We start from the raw sequence: 21,984 nt of genomic DNA, 5'->3' as shown, positions 1-21,984 counted from the left end.
TCTCTTTTCCATTCTCTCTGCTTTGCTTGCCTTCCTCTGCTCTGCTTTTCTATGTCATTTTGTCTCTCTGCAAATTTTCTTAATTCTTCAATGAGACAGGGAGAATCTAGGACAACAAATTACACAGTCACACTGGTAAGAATTGCTAAACAATCACTAATGTAACGATAGTCGCCTTTTAAATTGTGTTGTCAGTCTGTCAGTAAGAATTGATTCTGATGAATGACCTATAGGAATAATGAATGAATTTCAGATTTGAGCCCAAATTACCTTTCATCCAAAATATGTAACAAGATGCAAGTTTTATGCTGAGAGCAACTTTATGTATTTCCACAGGCTCTGAGTTCTTTGGATGAAGATGACCCAAACATCCTGCTAGCTATTCAGCTGTCATTACAGGAATCTGGCTTGGCCATAGATGAAGAAACGAGAGACTTTCTAAATAATGAGGCATCTTTAGGAGCAATAGGTACCTCTTTGCCTACAAGATTGGACTCTGCTCCCATAAGTATAGACAACCCAAGGGGTGCTTTGAGCAGCTCTGAGCTGTTAGAACTTGGTGACAGTCTGATGAGACTGGGTGCAGGCAATGATCCCTTTTCAGCTGATCGTCTTCATTCACACCCCTGCAGTGATACAAGAAGTGGATTATACTCAACATCTAGTGATGCTGATTCCAGCAGTCAAGATCCCCATACCAATGAAAATCTACTTGGAAATATTATGGCCTGGTTTCATGACATGAACCCACAGAGTATTGCTCTGATCCCCTCAACAAGTACAGAAACAGATGAGGAGTCACAGCAACCCAGTACTGAAGATGGGTCAGCAGGGCAACCAAATCTTAGAGACACAGGGCTGGAGCCTCAGGAAGAGCATGCACTATTTGAGGATGCACTCAAAAACGAAGGCAGAGGAACCCAAACAGAGGAAAGCACTTCTGAAGAAAACATTATTCCAAGTGAAACAGTATCACAAATTGGTGATAATAATAGGGAGGTAACAAGCACCCTGGATGCTTCAGGAGATACTGCAAGTCAGACTCCTCAAACCTCAAGTGAATGGATTGAACATGTGCATCTGGTATGAACAAAAACTAAATCTGGAGTAAAAGAATGGCAGTGACAGATGGTACAGTATGTGGAGTAAGCATTATGGAGGCTTTGATCCACATAACTACAGCTCAGTTGTAACCACTGATGTAACAACGGATATTTAGGAGTTCTCTTGAATTGTAGTTCTTCATAATAATGTGAACCTTTCAAGGAATATCCTTCGCATTTATTTAGGTAGTACTTGCCTTTTTGCTCTCAAGAGAAAGGAATAAGTAGGTTGTATTCCACATTCCTAATACAATGCAGCATCTGTTTAGCCTTAGGTTGATGATCCTTAACTTGAAAGTATGGATTAAAGGCTTACACTGATTATTTTGGTTGGTTTTCCTAAAAAATAGTTTATTCCATTTTTTTAGAAATCATTATTTCACCAAAATAACATCTGGCAGTTCATTTGCATTTTGGTTTTGTTTTCCATAACTTTTCCTTACTCATCTTGCATTTTTGTTAGCAGTGTGAACGGAGGTATTTAATGCTTCTCTTTAGTACTGCTCCAGGAACAAGTTTTAGGGGATATTCTTTCCCATTAAAATCAAAGATTTTTTCATGTCTATTTACAGTCCAAATGTGCCAAACTGTGAACGGTTAACTGGCAGTAGCCTAATGAAACAGTGCAGTGTTACTCTATCCAACTAATCCCACAATTCTTAGCAGTGAAAGAAACCACTGGGTAGCATTGCTTCTCTAAATTTAACTGGCATGTGTTGCCACGGTGACTGCATTTAATTAAATGTAGCCTGTATCTTAAGTTAATAAAACCTAATGCTGCTGTTAAACAGTTATTTTAAATATTAAAATACAGTGAGCTAGCAACAGCTATGCTGTATTTTAAGAGACACTTTAACGGAAGTGCAATCATAGTTCTTTGTTTTCATAATTCTACAAAGCATTTTATGCACTAATAGTGCAATTACTTTTAATGATAACATTTTATAAAAATATAGGAATACAGAATTTTCATATATTAGTCCCACAATTAAAACTTCAGATAACACATTCTGCTCAACATGTTACGGTGCCTTTGCCTAACCCAACTGGATAGTTGCCACAGTTAAACAAGTAATTCAAATTCAGTGTGTTCTGGAGTAACTATGCTATTAATTGCAAAGACCTCCATAAAACCACCCATGGCCTTGCCTTTACAGTAAATAACTAAACGTTCAGTCAGTGTTTTTGCATAAACAAAACACTACTAGGTATTTGTTCAATTGCACAATATTCATTTGCTGTGTGATTACTGTTTAGTGTAAGAAAAAAAAATTAAAAAAAAAAAAGAAACCACAAAAAACCTTTTCCTAGTTGTTGTACCGTGAAAAAAACAAAATATACTGGTTTTAGATTTGCTTAAAAGCATCGATCTACAGTTAGTGAAATACAATGGTACAGTATGTAATTACAACTAGAGTAAGTTGTTCAAATGGCTGTTTTAATTACATATAATCAAAACTTGTCATAACATGAGCAAATTACATACACTCCATTTTAAGTTTTGCTTAACTGTTACCAGAGATTTGTTGATATAAAAGTTTATTACTACTGAGTGTGTATAGGCAAGTGTCATGATAGCAAAGTTTATGTATTGATTACTGTGAGTTCAAGTGAGTGTTTTGGTAACTAATTCATGCAAATCCAGCTTTGGAACCTTGCAGTCACAAGGTTCATATTAGTAAAAAAATGAATTAAGAGTATTTTACCTTTACCCCATAAAAACCTTGTCCATTTTGCAAGCATCTTTAGAGAAAATGAATAGAATAGTCTCAAATAATTTTCCAACTTTTCCTCTAGCCACCCTACTCCTGACATAATATTGAGCCTTTGAAAAATACCTGTAGGTATAAAGTCCTTCAACTCAAACAGTCCTTCATGACCCGTCATCATGAATTGGTCTGAAAGTTGTTTAACTCACATAGCTTCCTTGAATTTCTGAGTAGAAAGATTCTCACAAAAAGAATATGTATTGCATTGAGATGTCTTGCAAAGTTACAGTAAGATATGTAAGAGTGCTCTCTGTGAAGATAGTGAAGTTTGTGGGTTCTGGTTTTTTGTAATTTGGTTAGGTTGTGCAGTATATCCATTGTTTCTGTGTTACTCTTATGAGCATGAAATTAGCCTATTAAATTTGTATTTTCTTGGTACTTATTTTAACACCATATTCATTGACTTTACAATTCAAAAATAAAAGTTTGGCAAGACTATTTTGTAAACCTGTTAATTTTATAATGTAAAAAAATTACTCTAACCTTGAATTGTTATTTGCACTTTCATAGTCTATACTTGATACATTCCCACTTTATATACAAGTAGGATACTACAACCATGTAGATGTTTGGCCAAATGAATGCTGTTAATAATATGTAAAATTCTTTGATTAAACATTTATTACTTAAACTAATTCCGTTCTGTCTTATTACATCTTAGACTTACTGTAGCAGATCCTTGAGACTGCTGACAGACATTTTTAGGATATGTTTAATCATGTGTCACATTAGGTGGGGACCACGTAGTAATTGAATGTTTTGATTTGTAAATATAAGGTACCATCATTAAGCTTTGAAAACAAAATCTAAACCGGACATTAATTGCTACAGCCATATTTTGCACTTGTTCTTTGTAGAGTAAAGCCTTGTCATTACAAATAGTGGTGCTAAAGAGGGGATGGGGCTAATTTTTGTGGAAGATTCTGTTAATCAGCGTTACTTAAGTGCCACTTAATATCCAGTCTTCATTGTTACCAGGCAATTCCAGAGCGCCTCTGTTACATTAACAGGCACTAAACTGTTCTGCTCGTTGTTACAGTAATGCCATCAACTTCCTCCACCACTCATTCCAAGATCACAGAATGTTTTTAGTTGAAAGGGACCTTAAAGATCATCCAGTTCCAACCCCCCTGCCATGAGCAGGGACACCTTCCACCAGACCAGGTTGCTCAGAGCTCCATCCAGTCTGGCCTTGAACACTTCCAAGGATGGAGCATCCACAGCTTCTCTGAGCAACCTGTTCCAGTGCCTCACCACCCTCACAGAAGACATCCCACTTTAATACTCATGAAGGCTGGTAAGAATGGAAGCCAAACATGCATAAAGATAGCTAGTTTCTTTACAAAATATTGTCTAGACAATCTCCTTAGAACTGGACAATATAGTGATTACTGTCCTTATTACTCTTCCGTAGATCAGCCATATATGGAAACTTGAGAGATGTAGAGAAACCAGTGATCATGCAAGACTGAGTGTCATTTTTAGCATCTTGTCCTCTTAACTGAAGAGTAAGGCAAAAGATGTGCATCAAAAAGATCAACTGTAAATACTGCACAGAGCTGTTTGCTGTCAGTCTTTGTATGAGAGCAAAGAAATGAATGAAGCCTTGACTTTCTGCAATGCCATGCTTTCATTCCACTTCAAAAACAGACAAGCATAGAATTAATACTATTCCCCAAATACATAACAACATAAAACAATTTAAGTAGTTCACAAAAAATTACTAAAAATAGAATAACAGAGTAAAGAAAAAATGTTTTCTAACTTAACTGCAAAGCTTTCTTCCTCAACTCTTCATAGTCACTTAAGGTTACCTCTTACTAGTGGAATGTTAAAGTTAATTGTTAACAGGGTGGTGTTATTTTAAAATTATGCACGTCTTCATCTTTACAGAAGTCCTTTCTGCATTGAAATGCAAACTTGAGAAGGTTTTTGCATAGTTTTTTTTCTTTTTAGGTCATTTAGATGAATATCTAGATAAATGGAATATAAGCAAGAAAATATTAAATGTAGGTGTTCAGTGCTGTCCATACATAATCTTCAGAATTCGTATTATAGTGATATTTTCATCCAAGCATAAGTGTCTTATCCACCATGAGGTACTGGAAAAATGATGGGGGATTTTATCTTGGGGTTTTTACACTGGAATTGTTCACTCCATTAAAATGATTTACATAGTTTCAGGGAGTTTTTATCAGTTTATGAACCCAGATGTTTTTCTCTGAGTAAAAGTGAACTATGCAAATTATTCATCAGTTATATTTTGGCCACTGCACCTTCTGCTCTAATTATCAGATCAGTTTTATTTATAATAATCTATTGGAAAGAAGGTCTTGTTTGAACACTAGTATTTTTACTCTGCAAATTCTACAGTCAGTCTTATTGTCTACATTGTTTAATGTGGCAGTCCATGTAGCCAACCTCAACATGCCTTTAGGGAGGCAAACAAACAGCAATGTCATATTAATTATCTAGCCCAGATTCACTAACGTGATTGCAAAGAATGCTAGAGTTTGTACATGTTATAGCAGAAAACTTCACATTCTCCAATTTAAAAAGCAAAACAAACTTACTTTGAAATTAGTGGTCTTTATTTTCAGTTCAGGCATCTGGAGTTTGAGGCCCTCTCTCTGACCATGACTCTTTGATGGTCTAAGTAAAAACCACGTTTACCCTATTTGTACAAAGTGAGCAGGGAGCTGCCTACCTCAGAGGGAAAGTTCATTAAAAAATACTACAATGACAATCCCAAGTAACCTGTTAAGTGTAGTTGACTGAAAAGGATAAACTTATCTCCTGTTTTTGAAATCTCAGTGTAAACAGTAATAAACCGGCAATGGTAAATAACTGAGGTTGGTTTGCACTTATTGTGAAATCACGTACAACTGGCAGATTTCCTTTATATATTTTTACTAATTAATTAAAAAGAAAGTCTATGTGATTAACAAGTCAATTTACATGTACAGTGGGAATGTGCATGTTGTGCCTTCAGGCATCATACAGGCTTATAATGGAGACATGAAAACATTCTTTAACAAAAAACAAAGAAAACGAGTTTCCATAGTCACAGTTAACAGCAGTACCCTCTATTGGCACTAGTGCAAAGAGAGTTACTTCCAAAGTCACAAATGAGGTTGCACCCAAGGCCCACATCATTGCAGCAGCATTGTATAGGCTAAAAACCAAGCCTGAAGTATTTTTAGTGGCATGCAGTTTAGCCGGAACTACTAATTCAAAGACTGAATTAGAAATACTACTGTTCAAAGACTTAATATCAAAACTGCTCCAAGTCCTCAAGAACTGTCTCAAATGAAGCAGAAACAGTAACCTGTGAAGATAACCTGCTAAACAGAAAGCTGGTACTATGAGATCCCCATTTGCAAGGAGATGTAATGGTGACAAATTGCCAGTTGTTACAGGAATAAGTCCTGAGGGCCCAAACCAACAAAACATGACAAGGGCAGAAATACTAACTTTTGTTAAAAGGTGTTATTTCTTGCTGTTCTTGTATCACAGAAGCATTCTAGAGTACAAATAAAGTCACTTCAGAGACAGCTTTGGCATGCTTTAAAAGAACCAAGTACTTGTGGTCATTTTATGTTATCTCTGCCATTGATTTAACTACCCATGTCCCACAGGGACAAAAACCAAAGAGTTCACAAAATCTGAGGTTCTTGGCTCTACCATACCCTTGAAGGAGTAATTAAGACCCAGAAGCTGCAAGAAAGGTGCATGCTACCTATGCAAGTAATAATTGTGCAGTGTATCTCAAGAATAGTGTCGGTTTTGGCTATGGGAATTAAGAGAATAAAACCTGCTTTTCTCACAAAAGACGTAGTAGGTACCATAGTACAGGACCATGCAGAAATGCAGAATGCACCAGTCCATCAGATTCATACCCAATTTCAGGCATTTACAACACAAATATTTCTGGAAAAGCATTCCAGGTGCATCCTCTGCAGCTGACTGTGGAATGGTGACACTCAGAAAATAAGAACAGAGGATTCTTCAGCTGTGTGCCAGCAGACTACCAGATAGCAGTAGGAAGCTAAGAGGAAACAATGCAATGAAATCCACTGCACAGCAATTCAACTCCTCAAGCAGCAAATGAACAGAGTGTGTGTGGACGTGCAACATTTCCAATAAAAAACTGTCACTGAGAGGTCCCAGGAAGAAAAGGTTCTGCATTGACAGCCAGTGTGTTTCTAACACAGTCCCCTCCCCAGGTGGAGCCAAGATTTTTTTTCTCCACTTTTTTCTCCTGTCTATTTACATCTGAAGTATCTCAGAGCAGGGATGGGTTCTGATGACTCCAATGGGCAGCCCTTTCTCTTACCGGAGCAAAAATAAAATGAAGTGGAAATTCCCATTAATTGCAAGAAAAGAGTTTTACTCTCCAACTTCATCTGAGCTTACACTGTGTGAAATCCCTTAGCTAAATCAGGCACTTCCAGTTCCAATCAGGCCACAGACTAAGAGTTGCCTTTCAACCCACTTCAAAGACAGGCTAGTTCTATTAAGGAGAATCAGAAAACTGAAGAGGATGCTCAAAATTTAGGATCAACATTCTAAAACTTGGGATCCGCCAGAGAGGAACTTAGAGAGGGGTACTTTTAAGAGGTCCTGAGCCCTCCTTCCCTGCTACCCATAATTGCCAGGTACTCGACAGCTCTTAAATCAAAACATTTCAGCTATTGCCTACACAAAAGTAACCAATAAAGGTCACCCATGCTAGTTCTGTTGGGCAGAACTAAAATAAAAGACATGCTGGTTTTAATTTTTTGACAAAATATGCTAACCACTGCTCTTTCCATTATCTCTCAGGTGAGGTAGGGAGTGATCAAACAGCACTCACAGCCATCCTTGCCTCTCCCTGGTCTTTCATGAGGCCAAAAGAAGTGCACTGTAATCTCAAGGTGTTGTTTGACCTTGAATTACATTGAAATGATAGTCAAAGCCCCACTTTGACTTGCCAAGAAATGGTGAAATAAAACCCTTTTTGACAACATAACTTAAATATGGTTGGCTAAACCCCATTGAATTATCACCTCAAATTAGCTTTCTTAAAGCTTGAGCTTTTTTGGTTTGAGTTTTTAAATTCAAGTTATAATTTAAAAGCAGAAAGAAAAATTATAGCAAATAAGTTTTCACAATATACAGTAGCATATTTAGGAATATACAGATATATGTAAAATACACACATTCTACATTTGTGGCAGAAAAGACCCTGCAGCATTGTTTTGGAAAGACCAAAGGGTTAGAAGCCCCAGAGTTGGGAAGATGGTAGGAAGGCTACAGCAAAACTGGAGTTGAAAAAACCTATTTCCAATTTTACTTGTTATCCATTAGCAATGTATCTTATAAAAAGTCGCAAAATGAAAACTTTCACAAAGTATTAAATACTTATCTGGACAGAAATGGACACTGTCATTCATTTCTAGGCCATTTCTACACAGACCACTGATGCTATGCCAACATGATAGCACTGAGAGGGGCCCCAGCAGTGGAGGACTGCTGAGGTGGGTGGTTGGGAAGAAAAGCAGGCAGAAGCTGGAAAAAAAGTGGTGGTGGAAAGAGTTTAAAGGTCTCTGTGAGATCACTGATCAGCAAGATAAAACTACAGAGGGATGCATTAAAGAAGTAGGAAACAAAAACAATGCCCAAGAAGTATAAACAGCTTGAAGGTAAATCGGGATTTAAATCAAAATTGAGGAAATAAGTTGGGGACCTGAGACAAGAAAGTCAAAGCTGGTATGAAAGATAGGAGTGCAAGAGGTTAAGCATAGCTGGCTATGAGCCAGTACCAACCCAGGCAAGGCCTCCAGCCACTGCACACTGCATGAATGGAACATCTGTAAATAGATCCCTGGAAATTATGTCTATTTGTGTCCACTGAGAACAGGACAAAAAGAAATCAATTTAATTTGCACCAAAGAAGGTTTAAATAAAACCTAAAACGAACACCGAGTATGGGAACTAAGAGGCTGCAAATCATTGTGCATGAATGGGCATTTCTTTCTTAACATCAGACTAGACAAACATCTCCATGGGATGGTCAGAGACCATGTGAGTGGCATCAGGGTGAGGATGTTAGATCCATGGTTCCTCCATGTAGCTCTGAAAGTTTCACAAAGACACACATTCATTACCTTAGGTTTTAAACAATTTGATATGTGACAAAGGGTTCATGCAAGAGGGGCGGTTGGCTTAATGAAGACCAAAACTTCATGTATGTTGAGGGTACTATTCTCCTGAATCAGGACAACTGTTGGAGCCTGTCTCCTGTCCTCTGACTTTGTGTTGATCAGGAAGGATGACTGCTGTAAATCCTTGGATGACAGTGCCTGGTGTCCGCCTGCAGATGGGAATGGCACAGGTACCAGAGGCAGCTTCTGTGCTCTGCTTCACAGAATCACAGAATGTTAAGGGAGCTTAAAGATCACCTAGCCCCAAACACCCTGCCATGGGCAGGGACATTCCCACTAGACCAGGTTGCTCAAGGCCTTGTCCGACTTGGCTCTGAACACTGCCAGGGTTGCGGCGCACACAGTTTTCCTGGGCAACTTCTTCCAGTGTCTCGCCACTCTCACAGCAAAAAATTTCTTGCTAATATCTAACCTAAATTTCTCCTCTTTAGGTTTGTAGGCTCTACCCTGTAGAGCCCCTTCAGGAGGTTGCTGTAAGGTCTCCGCGCAGCAGAGACCTTCTTCCCTTCTCCAGGCAGAACAGCCCCAGCCGCTCCCATCGGGTCTCCCCCTGCCCGCCTCTGTCCCTGAGAGGCACCGCTCTCTCTGCCGCGGCTTCTGCCGACGGGTGAGATGTTCCCTGCGGGGGCCAGGGCTCCTTTCCCTGCGAGGGCGAGGGCTCCTTTCCCGGCGGGGGCGAGGGCTCCTTTCCCTGCGGGGCCGAGGGCTCCTTTCCCGGCGGGGGCCAGGGCTCCTTTCGCTGCGGGGGCCGGGGCTCCTTTCCCGGCGGGGGCCGAGCGCCGCTGCCGCCAGCAGAGGGCAGGGCCGGCCCCGCCGCTCCGGCCTCGCCGCCGCCACATCCGCCGCCGGCGGGAAGGGGCCGGCGCCGGGGCCCGTGAGGCCGCCGCGCTCCCGCCGCTGACAGCCGGGCCCGCGGGCCCCGCGCCGGGCGCACGATGCCGCTGGGGCTGAAGCCCACCTGCAGCGTGTGCCGCAGCACGTCCTCCTCCATGTGGAAGAAGGGCGGGCAGGGCGAGATCCTGTGCAACAACTGCACGGCGCGCTCGGCGCCGCCCGCGCCCGCCGCCTTCGCCACCACCTCGGCCGCCGCCCAGCACAGCAACGGGGGCGGCGGCGGCGGCGGCGGGAAGCAGGTGGGAAGGGTGCCAAGGGTGAGGGTGACGGGGTGGGGTGAGCAGGCTGAGGGTGATGGAGCTGCCGGGGCTGGGCGGGGCAGGGGTGTTTCGCTGTTCCCCCGCGTGTTCATCCCGCCGTTCCCCGCAGAGCAAGCAGGAGATCCACCGCCGCTCCGCGCGGCTCAGGAACACCAAGTACAAGTCGGCGCCCGCCGCGGAGAAGAAGGTTTCCACGAAGGGAAAGGGCAGGAGGCACATCTTCAAGCTGAAGAACGTAAGTCGGTGTGTGGCGGAGCGGGGCGGGGACGGGAGTGGGTCCGGGAGCCTGTGCCGGGCTGGGGCGGACCCGGAGCCCGCAGGAGGGGCTGTAAATATAAACCGGTCACGAGAGTTCTGTGCTCGCTTCTCCACCTAAAGTCCTGGGGATGAAAACTGAAAACGCTGTTGTTTTCAGTTTTAAAGTAAAAATTCTTGTGTTTATAATTTTCTTAGAGAATAATACATCAGTATGTTGTCTAAAAAGAAAAAAAAAATCCTGGTGTTTTATGGTTGCTTGGTTTTAACGCTCTTGATTTTCTATTTCTGTGTTCTTTTCTTAGCCCATCAAGGCTCCTGAGTCCGTATCCACTATAATTACAGCAGAGTCAATCTTTTATAAGGTATGGTTAATGCAAATCTGTTTGCAAAAAAGATCATGCTGCTTCTATTTCGAATTTCAAGAATTATCACAGATAGTGAAAGCACTAGGGATATATTCACAGAAACTGTTCTTCCTTGCCTGGCAGCTGTGTAGGATTTTGCTTTGCCTTAGTTATTGCTTTTAAGTCTTGCAAGGTAGTTTATCCAAGTAGTTTACATAGTTACCATTGTCCCATTTGTTGTTTTTTCTTTCAAGAAAAAGTTGCATCTGGTTTCCTTAGTAATTTTTGCAATCAACATTTTTAAACTTTTTGATTTTCACATTGCAGAGGTCAAGCAAAACTTGACTAGAGCTGACTGTGTAGATTTGTGTAATGTTTCCTACCTTAGGCACAGAGGATGTTGCCCATAGAGGGGATGAGCTGCAGTGCACCAACATCTAAACTGGTTCCTGTTTCCAAGCTGATGGAAGCAGTTTCGAACACCCTGGGAACAAGATCTGTGGACTTCTGCAATGGAAGCAGAAGGGGGACTTCTCACATCATTCATGCTTGAGGGCAGCTTCACCAGCATGCCAAGATGTTAGGGTTTCGAGGTTCTGAAATTTGCTTATTTCCCAGTAGTACAAGCAAACAATTTGAATTGTTTTTCCCCCCAGAGAAAATTTCAGGATAGTCAGTGGAAGACTGCGCAGCCAGTGGTGCACTGAGATTCTATATGCTCTCTAGGGACCTGATGCTTCACACCTGACATCCCAGATGAATGTTTGCTGTTGACTGGTTCAGAAAAGAATTACTGACTTGTGTGTTTTTAGCAGAAACTCCTAAGAATTATAACAAAACTTCAACTTAACCTCCATATGCAAATATTGCTGGTTCGGTACTTTACTGTGTTGTTGTGAAGGGGATTTTTGGGGGGGTTTTGTGTTCTTTTTATCTGTTTTAAAAATAAAATACAACCCTCCTGGATGATTCTTGACTAACTGATCTTGACAGTGCAGGGGCTGCATTGCGCTCTGCGACGCCGCTGCAGCTCGGAGTGAGTCGCCTCTGATGTGCAGCCTCACGTGTTAGAGAGCACCATGGAAAATGGCAGGAGATGGATCTGTGTTTTGGAACTCTTTTGCACTCAAATGAGTGAACTTCTTCATACACAGAAAGCTGCTTCCCCTGCACACACAAGGAAACCACTACAGTTGCTTTTCCTAGAAGGTGGTGTTGCACTCTTCTGCTTTTGACAGAATGAGACCATCTCTGCTCTGCGGTCAGGAGTTGTAGCCTCAAACTCCTGGATACTGGGGGACTGCACAAGCAGTGCTGATGAATGGTTAGGTGAAACAGCTGTCTTTCTTAGGCCACCCTTCTTTTGCATGTGGCTGAATTAAAGCTGCCTTTCAAGACTGGCGTAATTTGAGATGAACTTTTAGGTATCGACACCTAAAATATGAATCAGAATCACAGAGTGAAGCTGACAAAATCAGGTTGTTTGATTTCAGTGTAATTTGTTTGTCTTCTAGGGTGTATACTATCAAATTGGAGATGTTGTCTCAGTGGTTGATGAGCAGGATGGAAAAACATACTATGCTCAGATCCGTGGGTTTATTCAGGACCAATACTGTGAAAAGAGTGCTGCACTAACCTGGCTCATTCCTACACAAGCCAGCCCCAAAGACTGTTTTGACCCAGCATCCTATATCATAGGTAATTTCTAAGCCTTCACTTCACACAACTATTGTATGTACCTAGACTAATGCAGAACTGTATTTTTTAAATGAACTTTATAGCTTCTCATTTAATTTGTGCAAGTTCCACATTTAAGACCCTAATCCTGTAAGAATTTACTGTAATAGCATTTATCTTGTGTGAATAATATCATTAGCACTACTGCAGTGAGTGTGATTATCTTGTACTGTGATTATCTGAGTGTGCTCATAGGGGCAGTTACACTTTTGGGACTTTAAAGATCAAATTATTATTCCATAGATAGGTTTAGACTGTAGTAACTTTGATTCTGATATACCAGTCCAAGTTGTTTCTTTTAAAGTTACCTGAATTACCTGATCTTTATCCTGAGTATGTAAAATACACTGTGTGCAAGCACTGGCATAGAGAGTGTTTTGCTAACAATAAGAAAACTATTAATAATTCAGAAAAATCCTTTTGACAGGCAGGCCACAAATAGCATTCAAAATAACATACATTGAAAATAACTACAGTACTTCACACAAATAACTGAATGCTTCAGACAAAGGGGAAAAAAAAGACCAGCCCAGCAAAAATAAAGGTAGATGTTTCTTGCCTAGTATTTTAGGCCCCTTGGCCAGGAAAGTCATTGATTGCAAAGGCAAATTCTCTAAATGTTGTTGCATATTTTTGAGTCCTGCATACTCCAACTTTATGCCTTTAAATTTTGTCTTGGATGATTTATTTTTTTTCCTAGGACCAGAAGAAGATCTCCCAAGGAAAATGGAATATTTAGAATTTGTTTGTCACGCTCCTTCAGAATATTTCAAATCTCGATCATCTCCCTTCCCCACTGTTCCTACAAGGCCAGAGAAGGGCTATATATGGACTCATGTGGGACCTACTCCTGCAATCTCCATTAAAGAAACTGTTACCAATAATTTATAATTTTTTTTAAGGAGTACTTCGGACAGGTTATTTTGCGTGTATTCTCAGGCCTGTGAGCCTCATACAAGAATTTTTAAAAAATTATAAAATATGCCATTTTACTTTATGGATTACAGGATTTATTTATTTTAAATATATCTTTACAGAGGAAGTTTCCATTCCAGTTTATGCATCATTTCAGTGCTCTGCTCTTCAAACATTATTGCTCATTTTAGGACAAACCCACAAGTTTCATGTCATCTTTTGACTTCTGAAAGTTGCCTTCAGTTTTCTTACTTTCTAAATTATTTTCCAGAAAAGGAGTTAAAAGACGTAATCATCCAGCACTTTTTATACTTGTTTAATTTAGTTAACTGTGACTGTAGTTATTTACTTGTTAAATAATTTAAGACTAGCTTCAGATAAACACTAAACATGGTCAGTGATGCCGTTAATGATTGTCTGTTACATGGAAAGGAGTGATCTGCCTGGATTTCTCCAGACTGAAAACTCTCATCCGCAAGGAGGGACTTGTATTTAACAGTCATCTTTTAAGGTGAATCTGAATCTGAAACGTAATGTATGTAGCTTTCTGCTGAACTTTACATAAATTTCTTGGAAAGTTGGATGCAAATTTAAAAATTAATGTTATTTGGCTTTGCCATCCTGGTATCCTCATGGCAGGAATGTATCTGCATTTCCGGAGCAAGCCAACACTGAGGTATGATTTGAGTTTCAGATGGTTAATATTTGTATGCACGTTAGCTTGGTCTCTTAAAATTGATTTTAAAATGTTTTTTCAGTCTTTCCAATTAATGATGACTAAAAAAAATCCTCAAGCAATTAAAATGAAAAAACCACATTTATTAAGGGAAATAAAAACTAATTTTACGTATTGACAGTCTCAGTATATAAATGAAAATATGTAAATAGCAGAACAGGAGAAATTACACATACTAATGCCCAAGTTTTCTGCCCTAAACTTTTTACAAGCCAGTCAGCTCCAAGCACTGTGAGATGTGCTTGTATGGCCTAAATTCCCAGGGCTTACTGGTTCCTGCTGCCTGTGAAGGATAATAGCTGTAAGTGGCCTTAGATTTAAATGTACAGATCTCTTCAGCTTTTTGTTTTCTTTTTATGAACATATGTGACCATAGCACCCAGGAGCCCCAAACAATTTCAGTATATTGTATGAAAGCCTGTAAAAGTTGCACTGGGCTTATGTTTTAACTTTTAGTACAGTGGGAACTCATGAGAGCAGGAAGCAAATATTGTTTCAGCCTGTAGCCTCTGTTATGCCCTCTTCAAATACCAGGAAGAACAGTCAACTTTAAGGGAGTAGGTGCTGGTTTACTGTCAGTAATTCAAAATGTTCAGAATTTAGCAGTATATTGCTAATAGAGAGTTAAATCTTAATCTTCAGTTTCTTACAAAGATGAGATATGTGCCCATGTTCAGTGTGTTGCAGAAATTAATCCCAAGGTGACCTTGCTCCTGACCTTCCTCTCCGTTCTCTCACTTCCTCTAGATTTTTTTCTGATTTATCTTTATTAAATTGACAACTATAAGAAGATAAAAATAACAACTCTTAAAAGATATGTATACTAACTAGAATGATTTCCTCCACTCAAGCGTTTTCCTTCTTTTCTCTGCAGTCCACAGGGTTTTCACTTGGGATCACTGTAAAGTCACTGTGTTGCCTCGGCATAACCCATGGACCTTTGCTTTTCTGTGGACTGTCTTAGTTAGATTGGAATCATATCTTACCTGATTTATTTAGGTTGAAAAAGCCTTTAAGATCATTGAGTCCAGTGAAGCTCAGGTGCTTTCCTTGTCAGATCCTCATAGGGATAGGGGAAGAAAACAATGCTTTCATTCACAGAATCGACTAGGTTGGAAAAGACCTCTGAGATCATCGAGTCCAACATCTGACCTAACACCACCTTGAAGTTTTGCTTTTTCGAGCTACACCACATAAAAAGTACTTGCTTAACCTTTGCCTTATTTATCAATAAATTGTAATGTAAAAGGAACAAATAATTTTTAATCAGAATACACCTTTCTTAAATTTAGTGCTGCTGCTGATTCCAAGTATTACAGTTCCAACTATAGTCTAAAAAGACAAAATTTTTTTTTTTTTTCGGAGAACTATGGAACAACTTCCCTTAGTAAACACAGAGCATTTTTATTTTAGTTTTTTATTATACAGGGAAATGTAAAAAAAATAATACAAATAGGCAAAAATTATGGTGATAAGATCTCTAAAGAGAGTGGATCTGCAAGCAGTGACTGTTATTAAAGCATTATAACTTTATTTATAGGTATTTGAATGGTTGCATTGTCCTGTTTTTCTTGTGTTCAGAACATCACCCAGTTACATGGGGAAATGACTGACTCTCCAGACAGCATTTTAAGGATGGACATAGCTGAAGAATGAGACCTCTGAGAGCAGTGTCTCTCTCTGAAAATTTCATATGTTAAAAAAATGAAGAACAAAAGGAAGACCTGCAAAATGGACTCAACAGCAGAAGGGATATCAGGATCCCATGGGATTGTGCTTCCATGCCCTGCAACTGAAGAAGCTGAGCAGGTCACCCATTTCTCTCCCTTTCCTTGTTTGGCATCCCCTGTGCCAAAATGTAGGTAGGTTTCAGACTCGCATCACTGGACTGTTAGTGGATACACTACTGCTGAATTTATGGCCTTGTGTTAAGCTTCAGAGCTTTGTGACCAGCCAGCAGTTGTTTTCATTAAGGCATTTTAGTTCTAAAGATGGAACATGTAGCTAAGAGCTGAAATCCACGGAGCTTGTATAATATACTGAGTAATGCATAATACATGTGGCCTGTGCCCTGAGGCATAACACTGCAACTCCTTCTGCCTGCAGGAAACTTGTGGGAGGAGTGACCCACCCTTTCACCTGAACTTTACCGAAACAATACATAGTGGAGAGCAGTTTGCATTTGGGCAATGGCTTTGTTGGGAGCACAATGCTACTCTCTTCTAGGACAAAGTGATGCAAACGCAATGGATAAATAAGCATGTGGCTCCTTGGGCTCCTTTTGAAATGAGGCAAGGATTCCCCTCGATGCTGTACTGTCCCACACAACAATCATCTCAGTCACCCTGGCAAAGTTGGGATACACACAAACCCCAGGAACTGACCCCCACAGTTTGGACTTAGCCATAGGTATCCAATCCAATCCGATAGCCTTGCTTTGAGGTAAGGCAGCCTTATGAATATTATACAAGAAGCAAAGAGCACAATTTATTGTGATTGGCAATATATTGTATATTATGATAAATAAACACCTTAAATGGTCTTATAGAACTGAGAACAAATATTAATATAGTATTGTAGTTTCAACTGCTCTTTACACTTACTGAATTACAAAGATCAGAAAAATCATAAATTTATTCTATTTTCACACAGATAGAATTGGTACATCTCTTAGCTAACAGAGTACATCTCTCCAAAATTATAAATGAGCATTATGTTCAAGCAGAAATACTTTTACAATAGTTAATAGTTGTTAATAGTTATTTTTGTGTGCCCCCCACCACAGAGTCTTGTGATCATTGACAACAGAATTTTGTATTTGGCAACTGTCTCACCCACACAGTCACACTCATCTTTTGGAAAATTGCTTGCTTTTTTTTTTTCAGCCCTTCTAGCTGGTGATTTGTTATTCTTGCATTTGGTTTACAGCTTTGGTGAGATTATTTTTCTTCTCTATTTCAGTAACTTCAGTCTCAATAACAACTTCTTCATGGATGACATCTCCAGGTGGTTCATGCATCTTTATGAAACACTGAAGTACTTTGATGTCTGTTTAACAAAACAGAAGTAGAACTGGAATCTAGTTGTAGACAGACAGGTTGGTTGTACCTGAAAATACCAAGATTATCCTGTGCTGGGCATTGCCCCTGTAGCTGACCCAGAACAGTAAACTCAGGCATCTGTTTGCTTACATATGACAATTTGGGGTCCTGCAAAATCTTCTGAACTCCTTCATTTAGGGAGAACAGAGCAGGAGTGTTCCTCTTTTTTCATGAAGCAGTTTAAGTTTTCTTTAGGGGCAAAGCTGCATTCTTTGGAGGACAGCAGGAACACAATCTATGTTCATGGTCCTTGTGTCCACTTCCTTCCTGAAGACCATCCCCTCTGCCTTTTTTGGTGTAATGTACCTTGCTGTAAACCAGCCCTGTCAGCTGATGCAGGTTCAAAACACACACAAGCTATTTTTTTTTTCTTAACATAAATCTTTCTCTAGGGAATTTCAGTAGGAATGTTTATTTTTGTCTTCAGAAGGTCAAACTCTGATAATCCTTTTCAATGTTTGTAGTATCCTACACAATTGATGTTCCCTTTCATTCTGATTAGGTCACATTTAGATAAAATCACATGGTAAGGCTGCTTGTGGCAGTGAATCTGAATTATGTAAGCAGAATTTGGGAACCCCTTCTCCCCCAAGCCTAGATTTCAGTAGGCCATTAAGAATCAAAGCAAAGATAACCTGTTCTTTTAATCAGTGTGCCCTTCTCAGGAGTATCTATTTCCCAAATTGTGGGAATCTATGTAGGGAATTTTCTAGTTACCACTCCTCAAGGAGTTAGGACATGGCAGAGTGAAGATGTCATCTTGCTCATCCTGCATACGGAGGTAGAATTCCAGGAGATCTTCCCTGTTCACTTTTCTGGTGGGATGCCCGTTTCCCCGAGATCTTGCTAGCCCATCTTCTATTTCACTGATGCTTGTTTTGGACCGGGTTGTTTTTATCACGTGTTTCTCACCTTCCAAAATGTCACAAAAGAGCTACTTACCATGAACTTCAAGGTAAGAATCAACTGTAGCAGCGTAATGAATGACCAAGGGAAAGCTTCATCAATGCTGCTCAAAAAACAAAGCCTGTGAGATCTCCATGATCTCTGTGCGCCTATCGGTTCAGTGCTGGGTGCATAAACCAGCTATAAAGTCTGGCTGCACAAAGTAGTCATGGCATAAGTGTTTAAAAATTAAATGCACATTCAACAGAACATCATCAAAGGTTATAAGCAAATAAAAGGTAGTAAATCTTATTGAAAATCTTACCTGCGTTCATCTTCTCATACAACCAAGAGTGGGGTGGTCATACAGAGTGTGAGAAAGCAAAGCCTTTTGTGCCAGGAGAATCAATAGTTCTCCATGGTGCTGATCCTGATAACTTCTGTTTCACTCTTCCTGCTTCTTTAGATCTCTGTTTCTAAAGTGCTTTGTAACAGACTGCTGCTAGGCAAGATAACAGATTTGTCCCTTTTCATGAGAAGTTGACTGCAAACTGTGGAGGAAAAGGAAGTAGATTTGGCATTTTATTGTTGGCCAAAACAAAACCAAAAGCAACCGCTTCATGCCTGATAGGTTTGCAGAGCCTGGCAAGGGCTTAATTGCTCTTTTGGTAAGTGGAAATAATATGTTGAAACTTAACATATCCATATAAGGCTATACCTAGAAACAAATACTGTGGGACAATGACAGGAACGCATTGCAATATGCAGCTTCAGTAGGCTTTCTAATCAAGCTTAACCTGTTTGGCAGGACTAACAGCTCACCCTGAATAAGTTGAGACCATCAGAAAAGAAACTAAAACATTCACCTCAGCTTTCAGTTACCAACAATATTTTTGACCAACTTACTGCAGTACTTCAAGGCAGAAGAAAGTCTTATATGTCCTTACGGAAGCTAAGTGTAAAACTCAGTGCAAGATCTGGGGGAACTCTATTTCACAGATCTTTTAACAAGACAAAAGAAAAAAAAAATCACATTACCGCCATAAAGGAGCGGCATGTGTGATACACCGTTGCCATTCTCATGTAGAGCAAAGATCCCTCTGTTGATCTGTCTGCATCAACCGTCTGCTCCTTGGTCAGACCGACTGGGAACGGAGGCAGAAGTTTCAAGTTAACATAAGAACAGATATTTTGGGGCAAACCTAAACTCTGTGTAGAAGTCCACCACCAGCGATGGCCAAATCCCAGCTTCTGATGCCTCTGGAAGGGTATTAAGACTATGGGAATCACCGTATTACTGCCTGAAACACATTTCAGAGGTGCATGTTTAGGGCTCCTCAGCAGACTGAAGCACTTTTCCAGTTCTGCTGTATCCTTTTTGATGCAACGGGACATGAACAGTACATAACCTTCAACGGCACACATGCAGGAACAGCAGGGGTTTTTTTTAAAAAACAGAATACTTCCTGAAGTATTTTCTATTTCTTTTCTTATAATTTCTAACATGCACATTCTTTTTAACAACAGGCTCATATTTCATGGGGGATTATCACTGAAGAGTAATGAGCATTAGACCCTACAACATTTTTTCTTTGCTTTTATCTAATAGGAAATTTCATCTGCCAAGTGCAGTCAGAAAGTTTTGTGAAGGTCTTCTGTAGTATTTTATTACCAACCCTTGTTTTTACAGGCCCGAAAAGCTTACTCATTAGGGGGTTTTGCTGTTTCACTGTTCACTCCCTATCAAGATCAGGTGAGGATTTTAAACACCACTGATCTCTCTACACAGCACTAGTGTGACACATCCACAGTGCTGGGACACAGGTTCTGTGCTCTGCAGAACAAGAAAGACATGGACATACTGGAACAAGTCCAGTGAAGGGTTCTCAACAACAATTAAGGGACCAGAACATCTGAAATACAAGGAAAGGGTGAGAGCTGGGACTGTTCAGCATGGAACAGAAATGACTCAGGGAGGGATCTTATTGGAGTATATAAATACTGGACAAAAGCATTTACCAAAAGTATAGGGATCCACAGCGAGACAATCCTACTGTGCCTCTATAGCAGCAGTCTGTTAATTTTGCAGTTCTAGTTTTCTCTCACCAAATCTAAATAATTGAGCAAACAGAGAATTAATTCTGCTAATATTTAAAAAAACACTCCAACAAATATCAAAAACAAAGCAAAAAAGTCCCCATACAATGCTGTCAATTGAGCATACATTACAGATCTCCAAGGGGTTTTTATAGTTAATGTATGAAAATGCTATCCAGTCAATACAGGCACACAGAAATAATCTGAAAGGGAGCCGAGGGCAAAAATCTAAATGCTTCCTCAGAAAGTACTCGCTTAGCATGATATACAAAAAGATGTATATAATACTTGAGAGTTATGTATGTTTAGAGAGAGCTCATGAATATAAAAAACATTTTGCCAGACACAAAAGTGTAGCAAAATCGGAGTATTCCCTGATTCAGTACTCTCAGTATTCTGATTAAAATATACAGTCCATAATATATGCACAACGATAGCACAAGCTTTCAAGAATAAATGTTTCAACATGGGGTGTTGCATTATTACTTCATGCTTGGGATGAAATTAAATAATTATGTTTTGTTTCTCTATTTTTAATGTTTAGAAAACCTCACCCACTGCAAATTCTCACTCCACCCAAGACTTCTCCAAATCAGATTATTTGCAAAGACCAACTCCCAAAGAACTCTAGAAAATAAAGTTCAGTGATGAGGAAGCCCTGATACTTAACTTTCCCTTCCACAAGGGAAGTGCAATGTCTCTGAATGTCAGTGGGTACTGTGAGCAAGACCTTCACAAGCAGTGAACTTTCAGTGTATTGCCTTTGATTCCAGCTACAAGAAGAAATTACCTGAGAGCATATTTAGTGTATGTGACCTCTGATGTGTCCTAAGCAGAAGATGCTGACTGAGGCTTTTATTGATTGTTCATAGGTTCAACTGCTCTGGGATGGCAGTTTCACTATTGCTTTTCTAGCCTAGTTCCTCCAGCTATTTATGATATTACACGTACCCAAAGAAGCTGCCTATAATATAATTCATGAGAACATTTTCAGCTCCAGAAGGCTGACAAACACATGCAGAGCTCTAAAGAGTTAATCTGGTCTGTGATCCATCCTGACAGCCACAGTGATGCAGCAGGGATGTGGGCTGCCTCCCTCTGCTAGGATATAGTGGGAGGGTCTGAATGCTCAGGCTCCCATGGGCTGGCAAAGACACAGACAGATGGTGTCTAAACATAGCACCATGCTGATCAAGCAATTAGATAACTAGGACAGCTTCAATATATATATAAAAAAAAAAATGTTAGGCACACATTTGTGTGTATCCAAAACACCCACTTTTTGTATGTCACCTTCCTTGAAACTGAGCTTTCTAAATGACCTGCCTTGTATCAATATGCTTTGTCTACTGTTAAACTTCATTTTCTATCCTGGAACAGGACACAAGAAGTCCCTCTCGCTTCATGTTTTGAAACATCATTACCATCATCACCACATCTTTGGTAAAATGTTTTACTGTGCTGTCGTATTGTTTTGCCTGTCTTGCCACTGTTGGATCTTTTCAAGGAAGAGCACAAACACTTCAGTGTGTGTGCATTTATAATTTTCCATCAAGTGAGCGAATTATGAGTATTAAGACAAAAAAATCAGGAAACACTTTAGCCTGGTGAGCACTATTTTGTGGACATTTACAAAACCAAGCATTTCCACAGGGAAGAAAAGCAGTTTAAAATACAGA

The 21,984-nt window shown here is 39.9% G+C and overlaps 2 protein-coding genes across 4 annotated transcripts in view; both read left to right on the top strand.

Annotated features, from left to right (window-relative positions):
* ANKIB1 (ankyrin repeat and IBR domain containing 1) overlaps positions 1 to 3,507 on the top strand; it is an 82,802-nt gene extending 79,295 nt beyond the window's left edge. For all 3 annotated transcript variants that reach the window (XM_064677708.1, XM_064677718.1, XM_064677699.1), the window contains exon 20: positions 337 to 3,507. In XM_064677708.1, the coding sequence (XP_064533778.1) occupies positions 337 to 1,089 (753 nt within the window). In that variant the 3' untranslated portion in view covers positions 1,090 to 3,507. The remainder of the gene's footprint in view (positions 1 to 336) is intronic.
* A 6,416-nt stretch (positions 3,508 to 9,923) lies between these two features.
* On the top strand, positions 9,924 to 14,336 carry GATAD1 (GATA zinc finger domain containing 1). The gene is made up of 5 exons (XM_064677864.1): positions 9,924 to 10,211; positions 10,342 to 10,467; positions 10,793 to 10,852; positions 12,349 to 12,532; positions 13,272 to 14,336. Exons 1-5 carry the CDS (start codon positions 10,014 to 10,016, stop codon positions 13,460 to 13,462), a joined length of 759 nt encoding a protein of 252 aa, XP_064533934.1. The 5' UTR covers positions 9,924 to 10,013; the 3' UTR covers positions 13,463 to 14,336.
* Positions 14,337 to 21,984: the final 7,648 nt, after the last annotated feature.

The sequence above is a fragment of the Pseudopipra pipra genome, chromosome 1, assembly GCF_036250125.1.
Source record: "Pseudopipra pipra isolate bDixPip1 chromosome 1, bDixPip1.hap1, whole genome shotgun sequence".
Classification (NCBI taxonomy): domain Eukaryota; kingdom Metazoa; phylum Chordata; class Aves; order Passeriformes; family Pipridae; genus Pseudopipra; species Pseudopipra pipra.
Note: the sequence above shows the minus strand (reverse complement) of the source record. Positions and strands in the feature narration are given on the sequence as shown.